At 47.7% G+C, this 19549-nt stretch overlaps 1 protein-coding gene across 2 annotated transcripts; it reads left to right on the forward strand.

The window, feature by feature from the left end:
- The first annotated feature begins 562 nt into the window (after nt 1–562).
- Nucleotides 563–19410, forward strand: CUNH8orf58 (chromosome unknown C8orf58 homolog). 2 transcript variants are annotated; one of them, XM_044437492.1, is made up of 7 exons: nt 563–612; nt 9827–10491; nt 14477–14641; nt 15841–16042; nt 16640–16752; nt 18066–18181; nt 19296–19410. In XM_044437492.1, the coding sequence occupies exons 1-7, from the start codon at nt 564–566 to the stop codon at nt 19396–19398; spliced, it is 1413 nt and encodes a 470-aa protein (XP_044293427.1). In that variant the 5' UTR covers nt 563; the 3' UTR covers nt 19399–19410. The 2 variants fall into 2 exon arrangements, with proteins under 2 accessions (XP_044293427.1, XP_044293428.1); XM_044437493.1 differs by having other exon boundaries at nt 15844–16042.
- The last annotated feature ends 139 nt before the right edge of the window (nt 19411–19549 follow it).

The following is a 19549-nucleotide window of genomic DNA, read 5'->3' on the forward strand; positions in this document are numbered from 1 at the left end:
TGCGTGAACTGATTCAGGGAGAGAAAGACAGCTGTAGGAGAAGGGAGATAGAGAAGAAAAGTATGCCTGTGATTGCTCAGCCGATATATCCAGGTAAATTGGAGACGAACAAAAACTGTTTTTCTCGAAGGCGGGCTACGGGGCTGGGCTGTGGGCTGGGCTGGGCTGGGGCGTTGTCTCCCGGCGGCTCTTTCTTGGGAAGGGCTGTAGTGGCAACCCTTGAACGGGGCTTGAACTTCATGGGGCTTGCTTCAGAGTAGACCTGCCCCCGGCCAGGCCTGGGCGCGCGGGTCGCAGCTTCTCTCCAACGCGGACCGCGCCGCCCGGCCCGCACGTCCGCCGCGGTGTTGCAGCGAGCGCCTGGGTCCTGCCTCGCCCTGTCTCGGGAGCGAGGTGGGCGTGCGGGGGGGTCCTTCTGCGCCTGGGAGTGTCTCAGCCGGCGTCACTCCGGCCGCTCCCCCTATAAAGCGCGGAGCGACGCGCCAAGACGCTTTCGCTCCGGCCGGCTTGTGGTGCGTCCGCGCGCGGCGCAGCCAGGAGCCTCGGAGCGAGCGGCGGCGGAGATGCTCAGAATGCGGCGAGTCCTCTCGGTGGAGCCCTTCTGGAACCGAGGTGAGTGCCTGCCGCTTGGCGGGAGGAGCGCGGTGGCGGAGGCTTTGTGCCGCGCGCCCAGCGGGGAGCCCTCGCCCTCCGTGGCGCACGTTTCGCGCCCCGGAGCGGCCGACCTCGCCGGCACAGGGACCGAGCGGCGCCCAACCGCCGTGCCGGGTGCTTGGCCTCGAGCCCGCACCGCGCGTTCCCCGAGAGGCTCGCCTGAAAGCGTGCTCGTACGAGACGCTGAGCGCGCGGGCTCCCGTTCAGGTGCCGGTACGGCGCCTTGTATCCGTGGCTGAGGAAGAGGCTTGGAGCTTCCCGCCTGCGCGCGTGTCCTCTGCGAAACGTCTGAATACTGTGAAATGGCTAGATGGTGGAGGAAGACAAAAGGTAACGGCGGGGAGGCGAACTGAATCGAAGGATACCAAGTGGGTACTGGATTACACGCAGTTTAGTGTCCATTGAGTGCCGTTTTCTTTAGTTCACCCCTCTCTTACTGGAAATAAAGCTCACTGGATTCTGAAAGCTTACACCAGAAAAGAAGTGTAGGTCATTAAGATGCTACAAGACGCTTTGATGGTCATTAGACTGGATTTATGCTTAGTCATGCTTGAGTTAAACCCATTGAAGTAACCAATACTCAAAGCCCTGCTAAAGTCAATGGGTCTATTCCAAGTATGATTGAGGGCGCAATCCTGTGCAGGCTTAAATGGGAGAAAAAGACCCTCCTTTCCCGGCTTGGAAGTTGGAGGCCTTTTTCCTGTCTGCACGTGCACACACTTGGAATTCAACTAACTGCACTCAGAGGATTTTGCCTCTGAGTCAAGATGCACAATCTTTTTCTTATTGAAAGTGTTTTTAGTCTCAAACATTTATTTCTTTAAATATGACATGTGCTGTAATTTTGAGAAATTGGAAACAAACAACATGTGCATTTGAAATAATTTGTGGGTTCCAACCCAGCCTGGTTTTGCAGTGATATGTAGGATGCAGAAACGCTGGCTCTCCAAAAAAGTGGTTTTGCTTTGTGATTTGTACACAAGTGGAGTATAAAAAAATATACCCCCTCATGGCCTCTCCTTGCATTCTCTGCTGCATTAACAACATTTCTCCAGTCATGCCACGGAAACTTGTAGCAGTCTGTAGTGACCTGAGTAAAGAAATGCTCTTAACTTTCTGACTTAAGGGATCTTGAACTCAGTTGGTATACTGCAGGTGGCAGTCCACTTCTATCCCCACTCTTAAAAATAAAGGAATCCAAACATTTCGTTCTCATTACCACACAAATGTCTTTGTGTGATAACTTTCCAGCAGGAGGAGGAAAGATTGCAGGAGTAACTCCCAAGCCCTGTGTGCATGTAGACTGATTTAAGGAAGATCTTCATGCCAACTCCAGAAAAGTTAGCTCCAGGCTGCGGGGTTTGTAGTGCAGGGGTGAGCAGGAAATAAATTTGTAGATGTATTGAACACCCTTCTCTTGCCACCTTGGCCAGCATGGGAGTTAAGTCCATTGATCATTATGGGAGTTGGATCTCCTAGTATTGAGCTTTGGCCCTGGATTCAGATCACAGTAATTCTCATCCTGAAAAAAGTCTGATCAATTTCTGATGTACCGCAGCCTTCCCTTAAATGAACCGATACACAGGTGATACACATTATATAGGGCTCCAAAAACAAGCTGGTGTATTCGTTGCAAGTTGCCTTTTCTCAATTACAGCAATGCAGAATTGGGCAGCAGCTGTTTTGGGGAATTCCCATTACCCCTTCCTTTTGCCACTGCCTGTGTCAGTCTTTGGTAAAGATATTTCTGGACTGGGCCACCTTAAGCTGCAGAAGAACTGCAGGACTGAATGCATGCACAGAAGGGGAGGGGCAAACAACATTGTGAGGAAGATTGTGGGGCATTTGGGGCAGTAGCACTTGGTGGAGGAACATTCAAACAATCTGAAGTGGAATACTCAAGGACCACCTTTGCAACGAGAATCTGTGGCTGTTGAGCTAAAGCAGAACATCTCATGAATTCTTGGGCTGGAGCTCGGTGAGATTAACAAGCTCTTAATTACTGTTGTCCCACATTTTTAAAGTACAATGGACATGACAGGCAAACTTGACAGCACTATGTATGGCAAGAGACCAAACTTGGTTGTACTTGTATTTTGGAAGAATTTCTGCCATGCAAAGCCAATAATCAGGCCTATGTAAACTGTAATAAATCTACCTTTTCTAGCTGTGTTCTCATGACACTCCACCACAATGCTCAAAACCGTACTTGTGAACCAAAGTTGTAATTGCTTTTTATGATATGGGAAGTCGCCATTTACTTTATGTTTCCTGAACGCTTAAACCCAAATTTCTATCTAATACTGATGTCTTCCCCAGAGATCCGTGCAGTGTGATGCATTATTCTTCCCCCCACATTTATTCACACAGTGGCCCTGTGAATAGGTTAGACGAACATGGCACCTGGGCTGTCCTAGTCCAGCACTCTAAACCGGACCTGCTCTGAGCTGGTGCCCTCCAGAAGTTCTGGACTTGCACTCTCATCCGTTCTAATCAGCAAAGCTGATAGGAATGCTGTGAATTGTAGTTCAAAACATCTGGAAAGCACTGTTTTGGGGAAGGCTGCCCTAACCATGGTTCCACCTCAACAATCTACATAGATGCAACATTTTGGATAGGGTGTCTTTGCGATTGCAGCACCACATGGAATCCTACTGATGCTGAAGTCTCTTCTATGTTACAACCCTGTTTAGACATAATGGTGGCTTTTTGCGGGTTAATTATTTTGCACCATGATTTGTGGGATGTGCTCTGTGAGGACAAACTGTGGTTATTTCCTTAAATGTCATAGGAAACAAGCTATGATTGCCACATTTGTGGGTTGCTTCTGGAAAGTCAACATGGCTTGTGTGCACTGGGTATCCCAAATGATTCTTGAGTTAATTAACCTACAGATTGTTGCTGAAAGCTGCCTTTATGTCTGAACAGGGCCTATATCTGTATATCTTTAAAAATACTTAGGTTTTTTGATTCAAGGTACTGAGTTTCTGTGTCTGAAACTAGTGGGGGAGAGAGGTTCAATATATATTTTTAGACAAGTACATTTCTAAATGGTTTCCATGATGATCCTTACTGAATCAGTCTGTGCTGGTGGAGTATATGAAATGTTTTGGTTATCTTGTCTGTCTGGGGTGAGCAGGAGGAAGGAAAGTAGCTCACTCATGTAATAGCTGTTAATGCAAATGGAATTCCAGGTTGCAACATAAGCATTAAGGTGGAGCATTTTTGGATTGCGGACAAATGTGGGAATTTGAAACAGCTGTGGGCTCCTAAGCAACTGATTGTCACTTTGGCATCCACCTGCTGTGTCCCTTAATTTTAGGCTACATTTTATTTGACAAAAGCTTCCATTTTGTGTCTTTTGGACATGACAGCATTTAATTAATAAGGATTATCTAGTTTAGCTAATTGCTGGTGGTGTGCTATGGCTAATGTTTCTCTTAAATATATGTGTTGACAATGTCCAGTAGTTATTTATTTTGGTGAGGGGGTTATTTCACAGATGTATTTTGTGCTGGAATGGTCTTTAATTTTCAGTGATGTGCACATTCTTGTGATTTTTTCATGGAAATCAACAAATGCTCAGTGTAAATGGATTCTCTATTACTTGTGGATATGTAATAGGCTTACTTGTGAATATCTTTAATTTACTTGTAAATTAGAAGTAAATCTCTGTTACTTTTTGATAGGTAAAATACTGACTTTACATCACTGGAAGGATAAACACTCACCTCTTATACTGCAATGGACTGAGGCTCTTACAACATTTATGTATTTAAAGCTTTTCTATCCCGTCGTATTTACAAAACGGTCTGATACAAGAATGGGTGGTACATACACATCTGCTGAAATGGACAAACTTTAGTCCACTTTTTTTGGCTTAGAACTTTTGTGTGCATTTCAAACACATGCATTGCTATGGATCTATACAGTCCATGGATGATTTTTTTAAAATGGGGAACACGTTTAAAGGCTTGTGGGTGCTGTGTTGGAACTGTGCCTTCTTTTGCTCATGTTGGTGAGAGTTTGTGACTGGCCCAAATAAGAATCAAAGCATGTTACACTAATCCCCTAACGTGGCGCTTGTGGGGACCTCGGAGTACCTCCCAACTCCCTGCCCAGTTCAAGACTAGAACCTTAGAATACACCAGATCGGCCTTAAGCTTCCTTTCTAGGCTCACTGCTTTAGATTCCTGCATCTGCTCCCCCCACCCCACTGTCTCAGCTCACTTCTGACTAGTCCTGCCCCCAGGGCAGCCATTGTGTGATTGGTCAGTTCCTCATAGGAGCCATTTTGTGGCGGTGCTCGCAAAAGTTTCTCACACGGGCCCACTGGTCCAAACAGTAGCTTAGGGTTATCTTTTAATTTACTGTTGTGTAAGAGTGTGTTCATTTGGTATGGATTGACACCGCTACTCTCTGAGAGGGGAGCATTGAACCATGCGCTGTTGTTTTTTTCTCCTGAAATTCCTCCACAGGTCTGATTTTTTTAAAAGCCCTCATTGGCAACTTTGTCTTTTCTTAATCTGCCTGTGCCGGTGGGAAGGGGAAATGCAAGGGAAGGGGGAGGTTTAACTCTCTGTATGAACTGGTGAAATACAGTCTTCCCCACCTTAGCACCCTCCAGGTATTGGCCATCTCACTTGGGGTTGACTGGAATTGATTCAAACTTTCTGGAGAGTACCAGGTCAGGGAATGTGCATTTTGGCTGTCAGCCTCAGGGGCGAGGAGTTGGACTCAGGTTGCCCAGTCTTACCTTCTGCTTTATTTACACAAGTTCTTGCTTTTGCATTCTCCTGTCTGTACATTATTATTATATTATTATTATTATTATTATTATTATTATTATTATTATTATAACATTGAGATCATTTCTACTTGATGTCAGTGTTGTGGCACCCCAACCTTCCCCAAACTGTATTTTTAAAATGCCAAAAGAAAAACCAATGCACATGTTCACATAACAACAATAAGCCAGAATTCTGGAAAATCCTTATGTTCATTGGCTGCGTACTTGTGTTTGGATCTTCTTCGCTCCTGCTTAGTGGTGTATTAAACTGGGGCTCCTAGCTTGTTGCTTCCTTGGCAAACCAGAACAACAAGCAAGGTTTGTTACTGGTTTTGATTCCTGGTTGGTTTGGGAGTGAAAAATCAGGATCATCAGTTTTGATGCTATGCTAAATTTTCGCTTCCGTAATAGTAATCCTGATAGCTTCAGCAATGCATAGTTGAATGGTAAACCCAGATTTTCCAGAATTCTAGTTTAACTGTTGTGCATGAATACGGCCAGTGGTGACTTTTAATTGTGAATAGGTATGGGGGAAAATCCATTCAGTGCTGCTAGTTTGAATTTCATGGGGGATGCATTAATTTGATTGACCTTTTTTTTTTTTTTTTGCACTGTGTTAATTTTTGTAAGTTATCCTAACCTTCAGTTTTCTGGTTTAAAATAAAATACGTACTGTTTCAGTATTTTAAAGTGCAGTACACTGGAGAAAGAAATGCTGAATGCCATTTCCAGATGCGACTGAACTGTGCCATGGAGGCCAGTAGAGCTGGTGGATTGGTAGTGTATTACCTAGAAGTATGTATTCTTCAGTGTCTCTTAATTCCTGGGAAGGGATAGCAGCCTAGATTGTCCGTACTTGGAAACTGCTAGGGCCGGTAGCTGGTTACAGCTAAATATAGTTGGAAAGGGAGTTTGGGTCCATGCCACCTGGAGGGACTTCACTGGTTCCAGCTGATAGTAGATCAAACAAGCCATCTCTCATTACTACAGCATACCTGTTTCTACTTCTCCTTTCTTCCTTTCTCTCCCCTTTACCTCTTCCCACCCTAAGATTTGGATGACCCTAGCAGAGTGGAGGGTCTCTCTGAGGAGTGGCAGCAGCTCTAGGTGAAGCTTCACTGGTTCAATTATGTTCCAGATTGTCAGGTGATGGCAGATGCGTTCGTGTGTAAACAGCTCTGCAGCCAACCCAGCTCTGTTTCTGCAGGGCGCTCCTTCAGCAATGCATTCTTCCACAGTTCACTGGAACGGCAGGCACAGAGTACCCTCCGATAAGACGTTTAGATATGCTTGTGTTTGTGCTGCCAGCAAGAAAGAGAAATGATGGGTCCTTCCTGTTGGATTCTTCATTTAAATAGAAGCATGAAATGCAGTATAATATGTTAACACAAGCTGGGAGTTTGAAAGAAAAGACAGTTGCAATACAATTCAGCCCATGTGAAAAGAATGTCCAGAATCACAGAAATGAAGCAGCAGCAGCATAGATAAATGCATAAATTAGAATGCATTAGAAACAGGTGGTTTTTCCAAGCCTTTGTAAATATTGCAAATCTGCATGTCTTTGGTGTGTGTCCTGGGGAGGGGTGATGGGGTGAGCCAATGCATAAGAAAGTCTCCCTTTTCTGATGCAGTTGCCATCTTATGTGGCACTGATTATACATAGAGGGCAAGTACAGGTTGAATGCTTGCTTGAAGGAAAGAAAAAAAAAGACAGATTCCTACAGCAAGGAACTTAACATTTTAAAATTTATCCTATGAGCAATGGGAGGAAAGTAAAAGTTGGGTTCAACAGGGAAATAATATGTAATTGTTTCAGCTAGTGGAGGAATTTGGTGCTTTAGCAGCCCATGTTCAAATACAAATACGCTCCTTGTCTCTGAGTTGAGAACCAGGCTTTCATTTTATCAGGGGGTGTGCAGCTCATGCATTTGGGCAGAGGAGTGGAGGCTGCTCCATGCAGTTTTTTTTCTTGCCACACACAAATGCTGGGTCAAGGTGCAGTACTTGCCTTATCACAGAATGGCTTAGTTTTCTCAGAAAAATAGATCAGAGGTTCTGCAATGCAGGAATTCTTGTTGCAGGCATGTCGTTGCACAGACTCTTGCGGTTTTAACCTCAAATATTTGAAGACTTGTCATATAGTTGAAGGAGTACATTTGTTTTCTGTTTGCTTCAGAGGGCAGGACGTGAACTGCAAGGTTTAAATTACAAGAAAATGGAGGCCTACTAAATGTTAGAAAGAATTTCTTGAAGTTACAAGCTGTTTGGCAGGGGGACAGAATGCCTGAGAAGGTGGCGGAGGACATTTTTTCCCTAGGATGACTAGTGATTCAGGAGGTTGCAATAGTGGATTTTCTGCACTGAGAGATCCCAGTTCTGGGTGAATTCAGACAACCTGATAACCCACACTCAAGGGTTGAATATGGGTTGACAGAGAACTCTGGATTATCTTGGCTACTGAATCAGGCTGTCCTAGCAATCTCTGGTTTGTTGACCACAGAGCTGTTTGTGGCTAACCACCCATGTTTTGCTAGTGTGTCTGGGTTCAGGCAACATAATAATTCATGTTTCAGTAACAACTCTCACTCAGGATGATTCTATGTTTTGCTGAGGTCCACAGATGGGGAAGAAATGGAGGAAGTGACAGATTTTATTTTCCTGGGCTCCAAGATATCACAGATGGGGACTGCAGCCAAGAAATTAAAAGCCGCTTGCTCCTGGGGAGGAAAGCTATGGCAACTCTAGACAACATACTAAAAAGCAGAGACATCAGCCTGCCAACAAAAGTGCATATAGTCAAGGCTATGGTTTTCCCAGTTGCAATGTATGGCTGTGAAAGCTGGACCATAAGGAAGGCTGAGTGCTGAAGGACTGAGGCCTTTGAATTGTGGTGCTGGAGGAGACTCCTGCAAGTCCCTTGGACCGCAAGGCGATCAAACCGGTCAGTCCTAGAGATCAACCCTGACTGCTGTTTAGAAGGCCAGATCCTGAAGATGAAACTCAAATACTTTGGCCACCTAATGAGAAGGAAGGACTCACTGGAGAAGAGCCTAATGCTGGGAACACTAGATGGCAAAAGAAGAAGGGAATGGCAGAGAATGAGGTGGCTGGATGGAGTCACTGAAGCAGTCAGTGTGAGCTTGAGTGGACTCCGGGGGATGATGGAGGACAGGAGGGCCTGGAGGAATGTTGTCCATGGGGTCGCAATGGGTCAGACACGACTTCACGACAACAACAACATAATCTTGTAGCCAAAAGTGGTGGTGGGAAAGGGAGCTGCTCTCAAAATTCAGCCTTTCTCCCACTTTAAGTCATTTGGTAGTAGAACAGCAAGGTTGAATCTTCTGGGTTCTTCTGAGTAGACCGCAGGGCCTGGAAGCAAATTAACTGCCCGTGTTTATTTCAAGCAGACATGCACAGACCTGGTATTTGAGATGTGCTGCTGAGTGACTTGGCCCTGCTTGCTTAAAGCTTAAACTGCAGAACGTGGGTGCCAGTCAGCTGGGCTAAGAAGAACTCCTGTGCGGAAGCTCTCAGTGCCAGAGGCAGAAGTGCTTCTGTGGGTACAGATGTGGGGAGCATTCCTCCAGAGCGCTCTGCTCCCTGTAGGCATGGCAGAGTCCTTTAAATCAGAAATGGCGACCAGCAGTTCTTGCCCTGATTTCAAACATCCTTTGCAAGCCAGGATCTTTTGCAAGCTCAGACCTCTGGCAGGAGCAGCCTGTGTTTCTCCAGCAGCCTGCTTGGAGGGAGGGGAAAGGGGAAGGGGGCAGTCAGTCGCCTCTTGGCAGCCCCCCTCCCCCTGCCAGTGCATGCAACAAGCAAATGGCATCAGGTAGCTTCCCGCTGTTCTAGAGAAGCCTCTTGTATCTCACAGTGTGTATCTCACAGCAACTCCCATCATCCCCAGCCATCAGAGTCAATGGCCAGGAATGCAGTCCAGCACAGAGGGAGTAGCAGGTTGAGGAAGGCTCCCCCTCTGCAAGAGGAGGCGGGGAGGCAAGGTGTTTGGATGCCCGCCATCCCTGGCCCACATGCATTCTCCTTTCGCACAAGATGCTTCCCCACGAGGGCTTGTGCAGCGACGTGTCTGCTTTCCCCGTCCGCTGCCTCCTACCTGAGTGCCTGAATCATGTCCCATGAGGAATACCTGCTGCCTGAATCACGACCCATGAGGAATATTCTTGGAATGCACATGTTGCAAGTGAGCCTGTTTCCTCAGGAGCTGGACGTCCTGCGGAGCCTTGAGAGGGGAAGGGCTGGGGTGGAGTTATTTGTGAAGCAGCACTATATTTACCTGGTTTCAGGTGTCACACTTGCAATCTCGGTGGAATGGGGGTGGAATTCTGCCTAACCAAGTGTGCCTGTCTTTGAAACTTGCAGGCGCTACCTGGAGACCAGTAGAAAGCTGTGTGGTGTTAACCTCGGTCAGCATGTATCGGAAGCTGCAGGACCCTCAACCCAAGTTGCCGCTCAGCCTGGAGCTGGATGATGGGAGCAGTGGTGAGGCAGGTCAGTGGGGCGAAGCCAGCTCACCAACAGAACCCGTGTCCCGTGAGCTGAGTTTCTTGCCTGTGAGTGGGAGGCTCGTCAAATCCGAATCGGAGGATTCTGGAGTGGAGATGGCCAGCAACGATCAGTCTCCTTCTACCCCACTGGGCTCTGATAAGAGCTTCTCCTTGGATTGTCTGGACGGATTCCAGCCTTCAGGGGGAGACTCCCCTCCTCTTCCCTCCCATGAGAGTAGCCCCAAAACAGATGGGCTGGAGGACTCCAGTGCTGGTCAAGATCGGGCTTACCGCCGGAATCTCTCCGTCAGCAAGAAATTAGCCCAGGTGGTCCAGCGATCACAGAAGCACCGCCTGCCTGGCCGCTCCCCCAGGATGCTGAACCGAAGGTCCCGGAGCCTGGTGGATCCAGAGGGGCTCGATTCCTACCACTTGTGCCGGCCAGCGGGTGTTGATGGGGTTGTGGGTGCAGCTGCCGGGGAATTTAGCCAAGCACTTTCTGGCTACAGCAGTCCAGAGGAGGAAAGCATAGAAGAAGAGGTAAGTTGTGGAAGGAATGTTTGGTCTCCCTCAGGGCTGCTTTCCCAGTGCAGTTCCTCCTTTCTCTTAGCAAGGGGCTTAGCTTCCTGCTGTGGTTTGCCTTCTGCTTGGGCGGAGGGACAGCCATGCCCCAGGGTCTAAAGAGTCTGAAAGGGTGGCTCTTACTTATGGGCAGATGTGGTGGGGCTGGAGACCAGGATGGAGAGCATGGAAGTTCACCTGCTTTCCTCCAGTGGCTTAATCTCTCCTCCCACCAGCCAGGTGGGGTGGTTTCGTATGGGAAATGCTCTACATTCCACCCTGTGATGATCCCTTGCATAATTGTCTGTTGCTGGAATGTGGAGATGTACTTGCCCTTGGATTATATAGAGTGATACACACACTCACCCTCTTTCCCTCTCTCTGACCTGGTTTACAGAAGGGAGGTGCTGAGATGGGAAGATCTCATTTACGTCCAGGACTTGATTCATCCAGGCCACAGCTAGCAATATAGCTATTAATGTGGCGAGTCACTTGCATTCATGAGAGAAAGCTTCCCTGTACTGAGTCGGACTTTCGGTCTGTGCAGCCCAAGCTGGTTGACGCTCAGCTTGATGTTCGGCTGGCGTCAGCTTTCTAGGGTTTCGGGCAAAGAAGGTGCTCTGGGCATATAAGCCTCCCACAGAATAAATGGAGATTGTTTCTGACTTGCCATGGACTGCAAGATGAAGCATTGTCACCTTTGAAGGCTGTGTGGACTGGCTTACCTTGTAGCTGTTGCCCCACACCAACGCAACGTGAATCTCAGTCCTGTACATTTTAGCTTGGACACAACCCCACTGAATTCTCGGGTAAATGTACAAATGTTGCTGGCTTGAGGATGCTGGTCAGTCCCTGGTTCAGAGTTTGCCTCCTTATAAATTCACTAGGTGGCCTTAAGTAAGCCTTTCTTGGAGGGACAGTGGAGAAGCCATCGCTATGTGATGGTCGGGTGAGGACTAGGGAGACCCAGTTCTAAACCAGTTAATCCAAGAAGCTCACTGGGTGACCACCCAGACACTTTCTTTTGGCATAACCAACCTCACAAGGTTGCAGTGAGGACGGGGGATAGAATGAGCTCTCGGGCAGGATTAAAAAGAAATGTTTTACAATTTTGTAAGGAACAGTGCAAAATTCATGTGAATGGCTTTGAACGCTTGCATCACTGTCTAAATATGAACAACTATTATTTCTTTAACCATTAAGAGATGGGGATGGATTTTAGAAGAAAATTGAGGTGTTGCCATGAGAAGTGATTGTGAAATCTTACCGCCTTAGATTTTCATAATTTGGCTGCTGCCCTGGAATCGGAATACTTGAAATATAAGTGTCACAATTGTAGTCAGTGAGATCAGAAAGGTCTCTCATAGGTCTCTGATAGGAAAGGTCTCTGAATTCATCCTTGCTCCTCTCCCTGCTGAGCTGTGACAGGAATTCCCCACTTTGCCAGGGGCAGTCCTCTGCCTTCCCTGGTGGCCCCTTAACTGCTGCCACCCAAACTAAAGTCTCTCCCTGCCTCCCTCAGTGGCACGTGTGAGCTGCAACCTGGACCCAGAGCTGTTCAGTGATTGGCAGGCTGGGAAATGAAAAGCACATGGAAAGTAATGTTAATCGCCTAATGCTTTAAGACTGCAGTTGACACTGGTCTGAAATCTAAATCCAGGAAAAGACAAGTTGTGTGCTCAAAAGTATGCAAATATAGACACGTTTTGTATCTGTGTGTATGACATCAGTTTATTTAACATACACACTTCAGTTAAACACACTTCGTACACATTCTTCCGCTGCTCCCTTTAGGAGTGTTTGGGGAAATTGGGTTGTGTTGGGGGCGAAGGTGATCAAGCCGATAGGACAGCGTGCAGCAGAGGTACTTGGAGCTGAAGTGAGGAAGGAGATGTAACTCAGGGCCTGAATATTACTTCAGGCTTTGGTGGCATGCTTGGAAATGACTTTCCATAATCTTAAGAACCTAGGACCTTTGATATTTCTGTCTTTCCATCCATCAGTCTATCTAGAAAGTTGCTGTTCTTGTATCTGCAGCAAGGAACTTAGTCTGCATTGGTCTGTATATCAGTTTGCTTCTGAGCTTCATTCAAACAGTGTCGAACAAGGATATCCTAATATTATTAAACTCTGGGCAGTTTACAATATTGCATAAAAACAATACAAGAAAGTCCACTTTATTAATACAGTGAATCATTTCCAAAATATAAGCCTTTACAAACAAAATTAAAAACAGCTAACACAACTTAAGATGAAAAGTAGCCTTGTAAAACGCTTGGGTTGGATTATTCCCCTCAGGCCCCGGAATAGCAGAGTGCATCTCTTCAAAAGCCTTGGCAGAAAGGGTTGTCTTACTCTGACACTGAAAACGATGATAAGGTTGGCACCGGATTAAGGATTTGCATTTTCCTTTATGAGCTTGCCAGTTCAGTTAGGTTGTGGAGCCAAGACGGTCCTTCAGCCCTCCTCCTTCGGCAGTTAGGGGAGTTAGCTTGGATGCAGGGCCTCTGGAACTGCCTCCTCTGGGACGTCCATTTAAACCTCCCAGTCTGAGTGTTCGAGGCTTTGGGTAAGAATCATGGAATGATCGATTTGGAAGGAACCAACGAGGCCATTGGAGCCAGCTCCTCTGGGCCCAGCCAGCAGGCCGTGTGTGGCATTGTCCCTTCATATGTGCATCCCACTTCGCACACGTTTGTTAACATGGCTTAGCTTCTGGCATTTGGGAGCATTAAAAGCTTTACTTTGTCTATTTTACACATTTCCTTAAGTGAATTATCTGATGCTGAAGATGGTTTTTTTTTTTCATCTCTGTTGTGCTGCCTCCACTTTTTGCTTGCTTATTATGCCCAGTTTTGTGCTGTTTCTGTTTTTTATTTATTGCTTTGTGGAATTGGCCCAGAAAAGTAACTGATAATATTGATAAACTCATTTATTTTCCTCTGACCTCACTGCTTCTGTGTAGTGAGGTCAGAGGAAAACGAAGGACAGAAAATACAGGTACTTAATACTATGTTCAAGCTGAAAGTTCAGGAGTCACAAGATGATGTGTTGTTTTTTCTGCAGCACACTTACATAACTCTATCCCTCTGAGAAAAACTAAAATAGAGCATTACTCATGCAACTTCAAACCTATAGTTTTGAAAAGTAGTGCTTCCAGATTTTGTAATATGTTGGCTCATTGGGTGAATCTTGTCCAATGGTAAGGCTTGTCTTTCTAGTAAATCTGGACTGGCAATTTATGAATTCACTATTTAAGTTCAGACCAGATTGCCAACTTTGAGCATGCACAGTTTGTATCTGAACAACACCAGTTTTGCAGAACTGCATTGGTTAGATTAACTCTTTGCCTGCCTGTTCTGCTGCTGCTACAGCTTCACTCCAAAAGAAGGTGGACCAAGCAGCTTCTTGATCCAGTTTTTCTAGTTGTTTACATGGAACAGGAGTGGACATATCCCAAGTGTAAATATTTTCTGAGTAAAGAGAGAACTTACTTGGAGGTGCACCCATCATTTGTCTTGGGAGATACTGTCCAGGAACAGTTTGAACACCTCTTTCATGGGTGGAATGGAAGGATTTTTTTCCATATTAGAAACAAAAAGCTCCCCTGTACATTGAGATGGGAACCTCAGGAAATCTGAGAACCATTTTGACCAGGATCCTCTTGGAAGACCTCCCAACTGAAAAATTAATTTTCCCCCCACACTTAAAAAAAGCCCCCTGGCTACCTTCCCCAACTGCAGTCTTGTGCTGTGCCATCCAGGAACAGGTTCAGTAGTTCAGGCACACACGGTATCTAAACTGGGCCTGAATTATAACATCTTAATGAAGACTTAAGAGCATTGCCCAAGAACAGGGCCTTGCCAACTTAAAAGGAGCAGGTTTGTTGCACGTTTCCCACAGCTTCCTTGTTTACTCTTGGGTGGGCATGTGTACCTGATGCCATGTGATGCCTCCTTCCCAGGTGCACCGTGAGCCGCCGCTTACCATGCCTGGACAGGGCCTGCGGTACTTGGAGCACATCTGTCAGATGCTGGAGAAAATTGCTCACTTGCAGCGGGCCAACCTGCAGCTCCAGCATCAGCAGCAGGTCATGGAGGATCGGATCCGGGCCCAGGAGTTGGAGAATGTAAGCAAGGGCTGTACGCAGTCCTAAGCATGTTCATGAGAGTCCGTTCCAGTACAAGCTGATCTACATTTGGGCTGAACACACTATGGGTAGGAGAGTGGGGAATTTGGGAAAGCGAACGAGCACCTGTTACAGGCTACCCTTCTTCCCAGGAGCAGAAAACAGTATTTGTGGCTCTTGCCTACCTGCCATATCTCATCCTTGCAGCAGCCTTGCAAGGTAGGCTGGTCTGAGAGGGATGGGGTGGGCAAGTTCACACTTGATGCTGAGCTGTCCCTGCAGCGAAGCTACACACCTTGCCAGGCACCCCATGGCTTGTCTCCCCGCCTTCCCCCTCAGTCCAGGGACATTGCGACAGAACCTTTCTTGTCTCCTTCCCCCAACCCCTCCCCACTCTAGCGGCTGCCCTTTCTGGTTTCCCAGCTGCTTTATTTTGCAAAGCCTTTGCTTTTTAGTGCGATGGGGGCTACGCTTATTCTTGAACGAGTTTTGTTGCTCCTTCGCAACTGCACTCCTATGTCTGTCCCATATGTGTAAACGTAGCTGGTCAATTACTTTATAAATTTCTAAGGCAATGGCAAAGTGAAGTAGATAACCCACATGGAGATTGAGAAGGATTGTTGCCTATGGGGCAGTCTGTGCACAATTGTGTAAGACTAGCTAAGAGAGAGGGAAGAAATATGAAGGTGAAGAATGGAAATGGTGAGGGAGGAAGTGCTTTGGCAGCATGGTCCTCTAGGTTATTATTCCAGGTATATATTTTTGCATGGCGACTCATGAGAAAGTCCTGGGTTCAGATGACACAACAACCCATTATGGGCAAGAACAACCCTCTCACAAGCCACGGGCTCTTTCTGGGCTTATTCCAAATATAAGGTACTCCATACTAAATACTCTGGGTTCAGACGACCAGGCAACTCATTATAGCTAGTTGTCTGTAATGAGTGAGTGTCTTGTGTGAACCTGATCAGTGACTCACCCTGTGATCTTCGTGGCTGAGCAGAATTTGAAATCTTGGTCTCCCAGTTCTTTTCTCACCACTGCACCATGCTGGCTTTTTGGCAGTTTTGAACCGGAACGCCTTCTGTCTTCCAGTTCCTCACTCATGCCTGCCCCTGCCCTTTTGCAAAGGTTAAATCCTGAACAGTGTTCTCTAGGACGCCTGGATTCATGGAGCCTGTTATGTCCATCTTGTCCAGCAGGAGGGCATTCCTGAAGTTGCTTTGGAACCTGGCCCTGAGCTGGCGCGAGTAGAACCTCTGCCTGAGGCTTCAGCAGCCCCAGGAGTGCAGGGGGACGGAGAGGAGGATCCCAGTCCACAAGGCTCTTGGCACCCTCACCACTTTCGGGCACGCTCTGCCTCAGACACACGAGTGTTGTGGAGTCCAGTCCACAACCAGGGTGAGTAGCCAGTTTTTAACCTGAAGTGCAAGGCTGCTGCTCCGAAGGACGATCTCTGTGTGTTGTGAATGCTTTCTTCAGGCAACCCTGGCTGGGGCAAACAGCAGGTGTGGGGCAGTCATCCCTTTCTTTACTGAGTGCAGAGCCACAGCAGCTCCAGCCCCAGGGGCCAGACCTTTCCCAGTTATCCCCTTTCTCCGAGCCACCATAATCTCTCGGTTCTTGTGCCATTTTGCTCCTCTCTAAAAGGGGAAATGCCTCTCTGAAGGGAGGGATGGTGAGCAAGGAGGCCCAGTTCAACTTCAGCTACAGGGCATGTAAAGGCCCTTTTGCCTCAGGGATGAGGTGAAGAGTTCACAGAGATCCCAAATCTTTGCTGAGACCTTACAGGTTTTTCCTAATGACTGAGAAAGTGTTGTTTTTCTGGATATGCTTAATGCCTGCGCTGTGCTGGGAGCACTTCCTACCAGGCCTCCTCGCTGGTTATCAGTCCCAGTTTGACAGGCCAATAGCTCAGTTTTTTATAAGGCAGCACCCCATGTTCCCAAAACAGAGGGCTTATGTCGCACCAACAAGCATCTTCTTCCATCAATGCAGGAAAAAAGACCGATTACTCCAGGAAGACAGCCTCTCACTTTGCCAGCTCGCCTAGCTTGATGGATCAGCAGGATGGGGGTGTTCACACCTTGCCACCTGGCATGAAGTTCAAGGTAGGCTGGCTCCTGGGTGGGGTTCTGCCTGGGGGTGTTTCTCATTCCGCATGAAGCTGGGGATGGGGGTGCCCCATGGGGTCAGTTTGATCTTTGCGAGGAGAAATGCAGCTAGTGGAAGTTAGAGACAAGATGCCGGTAGAGCACTGGACGGACCTGGGTTCCAATCCTCACTCAGCCTTAAATCGTAGTATTTATCCATTTGAAACATTTATACGCTGTCCTATTGCAGCAGCCTCAGGACGGCTTACAGTGATGTTGTAGATGATGTTGGATCCATAATGCACCTACTCAGCCTAACCCACCTCACAGTCTTCATGAGGGATAAAATTGGGGCCTGTTGGTGTGTGTGAGGCTCAGCCTAACAGCGGTGCGCTGTCTCAGGTCACGCCAGGACTGTGGGCGGGGAGGATCAAGGCTGCTTGTGCTGTTACGGTGGCAGAGGTGCTTCCTGGAGGCTCAGAGGTAGCTTGCCCTGCTGGGGGAAGAGTATATGGAGTGGCTGTTGTGTTCACATCCTGCTCATGGAAATTCATGGGCATTTGGTGGGCTGCTTTGGGAACTGATCCTGCAGGGTACTTCTCTAAACAGGCTTTGAGGCTCTGAAACTGGCCACCGGGACATGCCTCTTCTCTCAGCCTTTGCTCCTACAGACCTACCATTTCAATAAAATAAGAAGCTTGGGATTGAAGTCCTGTGTCCATTTATAATGGGATCAAATGTCTGAAATAAGCTTCTCACAGCCTGTCAGAGGCTGTTGCATACCAGTGACCCTTTAGCTCACAGGGAAGATTATATTGTAAGGCAGGAAGAAAGCAAGCTAAGGCCCCAGATAGCTCCAAGTGAGCCCTGCTGGCTGAAACACTTTGTTAGGACTATAGGAAGATGGTGTCTCAGCAGTTAATTGTCTCAGCTTCACCCCTCCTGGAGGAGTTGATTGGATTACTAAAGGGAAATCACCTGATTTGGTAGCCTGAGAGTCTGCAAGGCAGGGGAGATGGGAGGCTCTGCTGGTGACTCATCTCTGAACTACTGAATGATGGCAGGGCCTTGTCCTCTGGCTGGGATGGCCCCGAATAAGGCCATGAGTGCGCTTTCTGTGCAGAGTGAGCCTGTGCTTCACAATCATCACAATCCTCTGCAGTGCTGGAAAGCCTGAGGGCTGAGAGTCATGGCCGAGGTGTGTTCCATCTTCGCGTGTTTTGAGGGGTAGAGATGGAAAAGGTGCAGCGTCTTTGAGGCACTGCAACGAGAGGAAGGTCTGTCCCTTTCTGTGTGGTTACTCTCTTCATTTTGAACATTCCTTTCCTTAGAATGACCACTCAAACTGGGGCAAAGTCAAAGTGCTGATCAACAGAATCACAAGAAAGTCTGCACAGGCCAGTGAACCAACCTCTTCTGGTGGACCAGCCCCCAGCAAGCCGTGTGGGTAAGTTGTTCCTTTGGGATGTGGCACTGGGGACTCCCCAGAGGCATTGCCTGATTAAATGGTGAGCTTGGCTCACAGAAGGAAGTGGATGTAAATGTGGGAGATACCAGGTCTTTTTGGGGTCCTTCCAGCCTGGGCTGATTTCAGGGAGAACATGACTGGCCAAGAAGTTTTTCCAGATGTCTCACAAGTGCTTGTAAGCTCCACTGCCTGCCTTGTTGACCAATGGTGCTGGCTGGGGTAACCTTGAAGTCTGCCTTTTGCTGGGGTTTTTAAAAGACTTTTGCTGGTCTCTCTTCTTGGGCTGCTGAGATGCCACCCTGTGAATCCCCCTTTGATCACCTTCAAAACGTGGGGATGAAGTGGGCGCTGCTTCCCTGCTCCACTTGTTAAAAATTATGCCAGTCCTTGTGTCCGTCTTTCTCCAACCTGGCACCTTCCAAAAGTGCTGAACTGCGATTCCCAGAATCCCTGCAGTCAGCTGTGTGCAGGTGGAGGGTGCCAGACTCGGGAAGGATGATTTTAGAGTCTGGGTTCCTGCAGCAGGATGGAGAGGGCAGCAGGAACAGGCAGGAGGAGTCCTGGCTGTGTGGTCTTGGGGAAGAGCTGCTCCAGGGCCCGGAGCACCCACACACATGCGCAGAGGCACATGGGCTTTTCAGTACCATGATCCCAAGCAGTCACTGGCTTCTTGGATTAAAACCAATGCATACTCCCCCCTGGGCTGGGAATAATGGGAGTTGTTGCCTAACTCATGGGGTGTGGAAGATGCCAGACTGATGAAGTTTGGTGCCGAGAAACATACAGAAAACCAGTGGAAGAGTTTAGAGCTGGTGAGATGTGCATTTTGAATGTGCTGATGTTTCTGAGAAGTCTTGAAAGAGAGTCCCACATACAGGTGGATTGCATTAGTCAAGTGTAGCATTGGATTGTTTTGGTGCAACATGGATGCATTGTTTAATCCTATCTTAACATAGCTCTGACTTCTGCAGAAGATGCTGCAAAAAGCAGGTTTGTCGTTTTGGATGTCATTGCTACCCAGGTTGTGAGCACTCCTTAGAGGAAGTGGCTTCCCGCACTTGATCTCCTTCCATCCCTTCCTGTTTCCTTACAGAGTGGACCTTGTATTGGGCAAACAGGAGTCGCACCCCAGGCGGCATTTCCTGCCCACTCTGGGGGCCAAGAAACGCCGGTCGAAACACCTTTCCATGCGGTGAGCTGCAGCTTCTGTTGGAGACCCGGGACAGATGTGTGGGCACCAAGTTGGCCCCACTGGATGCAGTGACTGTCCTTCCCTCTGGGTGTGGTTGTCAGGATTTGATGGGCTCCACCTGCTTTGGTGGGGTTGGGATCATGGAACTTGAATAT

Source organism: Varanus komodoensis, unplaced genomic scaffold (genome assembly GCF_004798865.1).
Source record: "Varanus komodoensis strain SLA01 unplaced genomic scaffold, ASM479886v1 scaffold30, whole genome shotgun sequence".
Lineage (NCBI taxonomy): Eukaryota > Metazoa > Chordata > Lepidosauria > Squamata > Varanidae > Varanus > Varanus komodoensis.

Bases quoted from the DNA above. Each gene is read 5' to 3' on its own strand.
- CUNH8orf58 (XM_044437492.1), top strand. From the start codon at position 564: ATGCTCAGAATGCGGCGAGTCCTCTCGGTGGAGCCCTTCTGGAACCGA. The intron at 10,492-14,476 runs GTAAGTTGTGGA...CCTCCTTCCCAG, and splicing joins AGGAAAGCATAGAAGAAGAG to GTGCACCGTGAGCCGCCGCT. The intron at 16,043-16,639 runs GTGAGTAGCCAG...CCATCAATGCAG, and splicing joins GAGTCCAGTCCACAACCAGG to GAAAAAAGACCGATTACTCC.